Source organism: Salvelinus sp. IW2-2015, unplaced genomic scaffold, assembly GCF_002910315.2.
Source record: "Salvelinus sp. IW2-2015 unplaced genomic scaffold, ASM291031v2 Un_scaffold8825, whole genome shotgun sequence".
Classification (NCBI taxonomy): Eukaryota; Metazoa; Chordata; class Actinopteri; order Salmoniformes; family Salmonidae; genus Salvelinus; species Salvelinus sp. IW2-2015.
In genome coordinates this window covers 174-9127 of record NW_019950084.1, presented here as the reverse complement: position 1 = coordinate 9127, position 8954 = coordinate 174, and the positions used below count along the sequence as shown (strand labels likewise).

The following is an 8954-nucleotide window of genomic DNA, read 5'->3' as shown; positions in this document are numbered from 1 at the left end:
AGTGGAGACAAGCTGGATTTCTGGTGAAGTTGACAGTAGTATAGGTCACACTGTCTAGAACCTCTGGAGACGGACCAACTTTGGAGTAAATTACATTTGTACAAGGATTGGTTGCCGTGGCAAATATGGAAGTGAAGTCACAGGCTGTATCTGTTGTGGCGATGGTACCTGTGTCTTGGTTGGCTGTCATGGAGAGGAAAACAAACATAGATTATGTACTTTTTTGTAATGTATATTTTATTTTTATTAAATGTTTTTTATTAACATTTATTTATATGTTTTTATTTTTTAAAGAATGATTGTGTGTGATAAATACTGTACCTGTTGGTCTCCTGTCTCTGTCTCTCCTCTGTCTAAAGAACATGAACAGCAGCAGACCCAGCAGTAGTATAACACCACCCAGAACAACACCAGAGAACATCACGTCACCTAGAACACCCAGAACAACACCAGAGAACATCACATCATCTAGAACACCCAGACCAACACCAGAGAACATCACATCTTCTAGAACACCCAGACCAACACCAGAGAACATCACATCACCTAGAACACCCAGAGACAGTACTCAGGCATAATGTAACAGTGATGGTACATTTAGCTAGTCTCTACTGTACTGTACTTCTGTGTTTCTTCATTTCAGAGGGAGGGAGGAGGGAAGACAACATCAGACAGAGAAACATGTGGTGTTGAGGAGAGCAGAACATAGAGAGGAAATGTTAATGAGGTATCAATAGTCACAGTCAGATTATTCAGTCTAATATAAAGTATCATATCAGGCAAAGTCAATGTGTTTTTGTTGTGGTTCAATGTTATTCACTGTCTAGAGGTGGAACATGTAATGACTAGTTTCCACCACAAGGTGGTGTATCTTTAGATTCATGGTTGTAGTTTATAAGGGTTTGATGCTTGGTAGTTGTAGTCCATGTTACAGTATGGTGCTTAGTAGTTGTAGTCCATGTTACAGTATGATGCTTGGTAGTTGTAGTCCATGTTACATTATGGTTCTTGGTAGATGTAGTCCACGTTACAGTATGGTGCTTGGTGGTTGTAGTCCACGTTATAGTACATTGCTTGGCAGTTGTAGTCCATTTTGCAGTCTGGTAGTTGTAGTGCATGTCACTGTAGGATGCTTGCGTAGAGTTGTAGTCCATGTTAATGGTGCTTGGTAGTTGTAGTCCATGTTACAGTATGATGCTCGGTATTTGTAGCCCATGGTACAGTATGGTGCTTGGTAGTTGTAGTGCATGTCACTGTAGGATGCTTGGTAGATGTAGTTTATGTTTTTTATTTATTTATTATTTCACCTTTCCTTAACCAGGTAGGCCAGATGAGAACAAGTTCTCATTTACAACTGCGACCTGGCCAAGATAAAGCAAAGCAACGACAAAAACAACAACACAGAGTTACACATGGGATAAACAAATGTACAAGTGGAGATTATAACAGAACATGGCAAAGATGTTCAAATGTTCATAAATGACCAGCATGGTCAAATAATAGTAATCACAGTGAACAGGTCAGGGTTACATAGCCGCAGGCAGAACAGTTGAAACTGGAGCAGCAGCACGGCCAGGTGGACTGGCGACAACAGTGTGTGCAAATGATGTAAGTAGGTAAGGCAATAAATAGGCCATAGTGGCGAAGTAATTACAATTTAGCAATTAACACAGGAGTGATAGATGTGCAGATGAAGATGTGCAAGTAGAAATACTGGTGTGCAAAAGAGCATAACAAACTCTGGCAGCCGATTCTTGAAGTTAGTGAAGTTAGTAACTTCAGTAATTTTTGCATTTTGTTCCAGTCATTGGCAGCAGAGAACTGGAAGAAAAGGCGGCCAAAGTAGGTGTTGGCTTTGGGGATGACCAGTGAAATATACCTGCTGGAGAGCGTAATACGGGTGGGTGCTGCTATGGTGACCAGTAAGCTGAGATAAGGTGGAGCTTTACCAAGCAAAGACTTATAGATGACCTGGAGCCCGTGGGTTTGGCGGCAAATATGTAGCAAGGACCAGCCAACGAGAGCATATAGGTCGCAATGGACGGTAGTAGATGGGGCTTTGGTGACAAAACGGATGGCACTGTGATAGACTGCATCCAATTTGCTGAGTAGAGTGTTGGAGGCTATTTTGTAAATGACATCGCCTAAGTCAAAGATCGGCAGGATTGTCAGTTTTACGAGGGTATGTTTGGCAGCATGAGTGAAGGAGGCATTGTTGTAAAATTGGAAGCCAATTCTAGATTTGATTTTGGATTGGAGATGCTTCATATGAGTCTGGAAGGAGAGTTTACAGTCTAGCCAGACACCTAGGTATTTATAGTTGTCCACATATTCTAAGTCAGAACCATCCAGAGTAGTGATGCTAGGAGGGCAGCCAGGTGCGGGCAGCGATCAGTTGAAGAGCATGCATTTAGTTTTACTAGCATTTAAGAACAGTTGGAGGCCACGGAAGGAGTGTTGTATGGCATTGAAGCTCATTTGGAGGTTTGTTAACACAGTGTTCAAAGAAGGGCCAGATGTATACAGAATGGTGTCGTCTGAGTAGAGGTGGATCAAAGAATCACCCGCAGCAAGAGCGACTACATTGATATGTACAGAGAAAAGAGTCGGCCCGAGAATTGAACCCTGTGGCTGCCAGAGAATATCTGAGAAGTAGTTGGTGAACCAGCCAAGGCAGTCATTAGAGAAACCAAGGTTGTTGAGTCTGCCGATAAGAATATGGTGATTGACAGAGTCGAAAGCCTTGGCCAGTTCGATGAAGAAGTCTGCACAGTACTGTTTTTTATCGATGGTGGTTATGATATCGTTTAGGACCTTGAGCGTTGCTGAGGTGCACCCGCGACCTGCTCGAAAACCTCAATTGCATAGTTGAGAAGGTACAGTGGGATTTGAGATGGTTGGTTATCTGTTTGTTCATTTGGCTATCGAAGACTTTAGAAAGGCAGGGCAGAATGGATATTGGTCTGTAACAGTTTGGGTCTTGAGTGTTTACCCCTTTGAAGAGGGGGATGACCGTGACCGCTTTCCAATGTTTAGGAATCTCAGACAACACGAAAGAGAGGTTGAACAGACTAGGAGTTGCGACAATGGCAGCGGATAATTTTAGGAACAGAGGGTTCGGATTGTCTAGCCCAGCTGATTTGTAGGGATCCAGATTCTGCAGCTCTTTCAGGACATCAGCTGTCTGGATTTGGGTGAAGGAGAAGTGGGGGGGGGGGGGGGGGGGGGGGCTTGGGCCAGTTGATGCGGGGGGTGCAAAGCTGTTGGCCGGGGTTGGAGTAGCCAGGTGGAAAGCGTGGCCAGCCCTTGAGAAATGCATATTGAAACTTTTGATTATCGTGGATTTATCGGTGGTGACAGCATTTCCTAGCCTCAGCGCAGTGGGCAGCTGAGAGGAGGTGCTCTTATTCTCGATAGACTTGACATTTTCCCCAAACCTTTTGGAATTAGTTCTGCAGGATGCAAATTTCTGTTTGAAAAAGCTAGCCTTTGCTTTCCTAACTGACTGTGTGTATTGGTTCCTGACTTCCCTGTTGCATATCGTGGGGACTAATCGAAGCTAGTGCACTGCGCCACAGGATGTTTTTGTGCTGGTCAAGGGCAGTCAAGTTTGGAATGAACCAAGGGCTATATCTGTTCTTAGTTCTAAATATTTTGGAAGGGGCATGCTTATTTAAGATGGTGAGGAAGGAACTTTTGAAGAACAACCAAGCATCCTCTACTTACGGGAGGAGGTCAATATCCTTCCAGGATACCCGGGCCAGGTCGATTAGAAAAGCCTGCTCGCAGAAGTGTTTCAGGGAGCGTTTGACAGTGATGAGGTGTGGTCGTTTGACTGCGGACCCATAACGGACGCAGGCAATGAGGCAGTGATCGCTGAGATCCTAGTTGAAAACAGCAGAGGTGTATTTAGAGGGCAAGTTGGTCAGGATGATATCTATGAGGGTGCTCGTGTTTACGGATTTAGGGTTGTACCTGGTAGGTTCCTTGATAATTTGTGTGAGATTGAGGGCATCGAGCTTAGATTGTAGGACGGCCGGGGTGTTAAGCATCTCCCAGTTTAGGTCACCTAACAGTACGAACTCTGACGATAGATGGGGGGCAATCAATTCCCATATGATGCCCAGGGCACAGCTGGGAGCTGAGGGGGTCTATAACAAGTGGCAACAGTGAGAGACTTGTTTCTGGAGAGATAGATTTTTAAAAGTAGTAGCTCGAACTGTTTGGGCATAGACCTGGATAGTATGACAGAACTCTGCAGGCTATCTCTACAGTAGATTGCAACTCTGCCCCCTTAAGCAGTTCTATCTTGACGGAAAATGTTGTAAAAGGGGATGGAAATTTCAGAATTTTTGGTGGCATTCCTAAGCCAGGATTCAGACACGGGTAGGACATCATGGTTGGCGGAGTGTGCTAAAGCAGTGAATAAAATAAACTTAGGGAGGAGGCTTCTGATGTTAACATGCATGACCTCAAGCCTTTTCCCTGTTACAGAAGTCAACAAATGAGAGTGTCTGGGGACACACAGGGCCTTGGTTAACCTCTACATCACCAGAGGAACAGAGGAGGGTACGGCTAAAGGCTATAAGAACTAATGGTCTAGTGCGTTCGGAACAGAGAGTAAAAGGAGCAGACTTCTGGGTGTGGAAGGATAGATTCAGGCAATAATGCACAGACAAGGGCATGGTAGGGTGCGAGTAGAGTGGAGGTAAACCTGGGCATTGAGTGACAATAAGAGAGGCTGCATCTCTGGAAGCGCCAGTTAAGCTAGGTGCGGTCTCCGCATGTGTGGGAGGTGGGGCAAGGGAGCTAACCGAGGCATGTAGAGCGGGACTAGGGGCTTCGCAGTTAAACAAAGCAATGAGAGCTACCCTAAACAACAGTATACAAGGCATATTGACATTAGAGGGAGGCATAAAGCAATCACAGGTGTTGATTGGGAGGGCTAAGACAACATCGGGAAAAACAGCTAAGACAACAACAACGGGTAAATGGCGATGAATGGAGAGGGTCAGTTAGCTACACACAGTTCGAGGCTGTGGCCAACAGATAAACAATATTAAGTACCGTGTTAATGAACAGTCCAGTAGGCATCAGCTGTGTAGCCTAGTGATCATAGGGTCCAACAAACAGCAATGGACGAAACAGGGAGCCGCTCGGCAGTCGTCACTATGCTAGGCGAGCGTGAGACACTGCGCTCAGAGAGCTAAAGGGCCGGGGCTAGTAGCTGGGTCCTCACCGACATCAACGACGCAGAGGCCGGTTGAGAGCACATCGGCCGAAATACGTCAGCAGACCAGTCGTGATGGATCAGCGGGGCTCTCTGTCGAAAAGGGTCCAGGACAATTGGCAAGAGAGGTATTGTAGATGATGTACTTTGTTTGCTAGCCGGGGAAATGGGCCTAGCTCGAGGCTAACTGGTGCTTGCCTCTGGACAAGGGCGTTAGCCACGATAGCCACCATGTAGCAGCTAGCTAGCTGCAATGATCCGGTGTATTGGTCCAGAGCATGTGGCAGGAATCCAGTGACGTAGTGGGGAAAGAAAATCAGTCCAATATGCTCAGGGCTGATATCGCGCGGTGGAGACTGGCAGATATTATCTGGGCTATCAGGGCTAAAGCGGCTGGTGTCTGTGCTAAAGGTAAAGACTGCTAGCAGTGGCTAACAATGACTAAATAGCTAGTAGCTAATTAGCTGGCTAGCAACTGAAGGCTAGCTTCTGAAGGCTAGCAGATCCATGCCACATTGGGTAAAACGGGTTGCAGGTATATTTAATTCGAAATTGGAAAAAGAGATTGAAATGTATACAGAAAATCTAAAAAATCTGAATATTTACACAGGACAAAAACGGGCCAAAAACAAAAACGTCTAAAGATAATGACTATAACTACTAGTCTCTCAATACAGCACCTCTCTGAGTACAGTTACAAGACTAAAGATAATGACTGTAACTACAAGCCTCTCAATACAACACCTCTCTGAGTACAGTTACAATACTAAGGATAATGACTATAACTACTAGTCTCTCAATACAGCACCTCTCTGAGTACAGTTACAATACTAAAGATAATGACTATAACTACTAGTCTCTCAATACAGCACTCCTGAGTAGTTAAAATACTAAACATAATGACTGTAACACTAGCCTCTCAATACAGCACCTCTCTGAGTAAGTTACAATACTAAAGATAATGACTATAACTACTAGTCTCTCAATACAGCACCTCTCTGAGTAGTTACAATACTAAAGATATGACTATAACTACTAGTCTTCTCAATACAGCACCTCTCTGAGTAGTTACAATACTAAAGATAATGACTTATACTACTAGTCTCTCAATACAGCACCTCTCTGAGTAGTTACAATACTAAAGAAAATGACTTAACTACTAGTCTCTCAATACAGAACCTCTCTGAGTACAGTTACAATACTAAAGATAATGACTACTACTAGTCTCTCAATACAGAACCTCTCTGAGTACATTACAATACTAAAGATAATGACTATAACTACTAGTCTCTCAATACAGCAACCTCTCTGAGTACGTTACAATACTAAAGATAATGACTATAACAACTAGTCTCTCATAAGAACTCTCTGAGTACAGTTACAATACTAAAGATAATGACTATAACTACTAGTCTCTCTCATACAGAACCTCTCTGAGTACAGTTACAATACTAAATATAATGACTGTAATACTACTAGTCTCTCAATACAGAACCTCTCTGAGTACAGTTACAATACTAAAGATAATGACTATAACTACTAGCTCTCAATAAGAACCTCTCTGAGTAGTTACAATACTAAAGATAATGACTATAACTACTAGTCTCTCAATACAGAACCTCTCTGAGTAAGTTACAATACTAAAATAATGACTTAACTACTAGTCTCTCAATACAGAACCTCTCTGAGTACAGTTACAATACTAAAGATAATGATATAACTACTAGTCTCTCAATACAGAACCTCTCTGAGTACAGTTACAATACTAAGATAATGACTATACTACTAGTCTCTCAATACAGCACCTCTCTGAGTAAGTTACAATACTAAAAAGATATAACATTCTACTGTCTCTCAATACAGAACCTCTCTGAGTAGTTACATACTAAAGATAATGACTGTAACTACTAGTCTCTCAATACAGAACCTCTCTGAGTACAGTTACAATACTAAAGATAATGACTATAACTACTGTCTCTCAATACGAACCTCTCTGAGTACAGTTACAAACTAAAGAATAATGACTGTAACAACTAGGTCTCAATACAGCACCTCTCTGAGTACATTACAATACAAAGATAATGACTGTAACTACTAGCTCTCAATACAGCACTCTCTGAGTAACAGTTACAATAACTAAGATAATAACTGAACAGGTTATAGGGACTAAATAACATGGTTAATATCAGTGACTGGGGGAGAGGGAGATGTAGGTGTGTAGTCTTTAGAGAGCCGTGTCTCTTAGGGTAATATGTACCAGTGGTGATTTTTGTTGATGGGTGTGTTGTGGAGAAGAGAGGTCTGGAGGTGACTGAGCCAGGTTTGGGAGGAACAGGAGCTGTGAGAGAGAAACAGAGAAACAAAGAATGTATCAGCACAAATATATATAGTACAACATGTCACATTAATCATTAGCACACAAAAATAAATTCTCAGACACAAACCTCTGACCACAGTGAGCCTGACTTCAGTTGGCTCATCATGTCCCCATGTATTCACTCCACACCAGTATGTATCAGCATCCTCTAGGATCAGGTTAGTGATGTTCACAGTGAAGACTCTTCTCTCTGTGTCGTCATACAGAGAATATCTCCCTTTATAAGTCCACGCTGGGTGCCGTTGTTTTTGGGTTTGGATGACAACAACACTGTCTCTGTATGACCCTTTAGAGAGGTACTTCTGGTATGTCTCATACCCCCGATCATAAGGACACTGAATGTGAGCATTTCCTCCTTCTGTTGCTCTGTTTGTAATCACCCCTGACAACACACAGACCACAGCTACAACAGAAACACAGAGACAGAGTTATAGTATGTACAGACATCCTCAGATTGTGTTGTTGATAGACTCTCACATCACCGTCTTGGCAGCTCTGTTCTAGTCTAATGTTAGATTCTGGGTGAAACTTGGAACACTGTTAGACGCAGAAGCATAAAGGAGTGAAAGAGACTGGTTTTTACATCAGAGTTAATGTAGAAGACAGAAGCATAGTATATAAAGGAGTGAAAGAGACTGGTTTTTACATCAGAGTTAATGGTTATCTGGAGAAGACAGACGGCTTTGGAATGTGTTGGCTGGACGGGAGGAAGTCACAGGATTGCTATAGGGGAAGCGGATGGACATCTGTTGATTAGGCCAAGGAGCGGTTGAGGTCACGTCAGACCCCCTGAAGGGAGAAATGCTGGTTTATTATCCTTTTACCCTGTGGAACCATAAGATGTAAGGATTGGAGAGAAGGAGGCCTAAAGTTGAGTATATATACTTGTGGTGGTGGGATTTGTTGTTGTCTGAATKCAGCTGTATCAACCCTTTGGGAAGAATTAAACTTGGTTAAGCGTCTCTAGTGTCCGTGAGTTAATTACTCTGAAAATTACAACCTAACAGTCTGGACATTGAGCATCAAGGGAAACATGTTTAAAATATGACCATTACCTTGAATGTGACTAGTAATGAATACCTGATCTGTTAATTACTAGTAAAGTTTGGTACTGGTCTACTGCTGAATGATAAAGTAAAGTTCAGCGTCGATTTATGAGTTCAGGACTCCAGCAACAGCAGTAAAACAGTGTTGAATGATAAAGTAGTAAAGTAATGAAGTACAGTATTGATCACTATGGTATAAAATGATACATGCTCAGTATTGATCACTATGGTATAAAATGATACATGCTCAGTATTGATCACTATGGTATAATTTATAAATGATAAATTGCTCCAGTATTGA

The 8954-nt window shown here is 42.6% G+C and overlaps 1 protein-coding gene across 1 annotated transcript in view; it reads right to left on the bottom strand.

Moving 5' to 3' along the window:
• LOC112079643 (CMRF35-like molecule 2) overlaps window positions 1–8035 on the bottom strand; it is a gene marked incomplete at both ends in the record, with an annotated part of 22170 nt that extends 14135 nt beyond the window's left edge. The window contains 4 exons of the mRNA XM_024145533.2: window positions 3–183; window positions 322–429; window positions 7488–7568; window positions 7675–8035. Of these exons, the coding sequence (XP_024001301.2) occupies window positions 3–183; window positions 322–429; window positions 7488–7568; window positions 7675–8035 (731 nt within the window). The remainder of the gene's footprint in view (window positions 1–2; window positions 184–321; window positions 430–7487; window positions 7569–7674) is intronic.
• Between the last annotated feature and the right edge of the window lie 919 nt (window positions 8036–8954).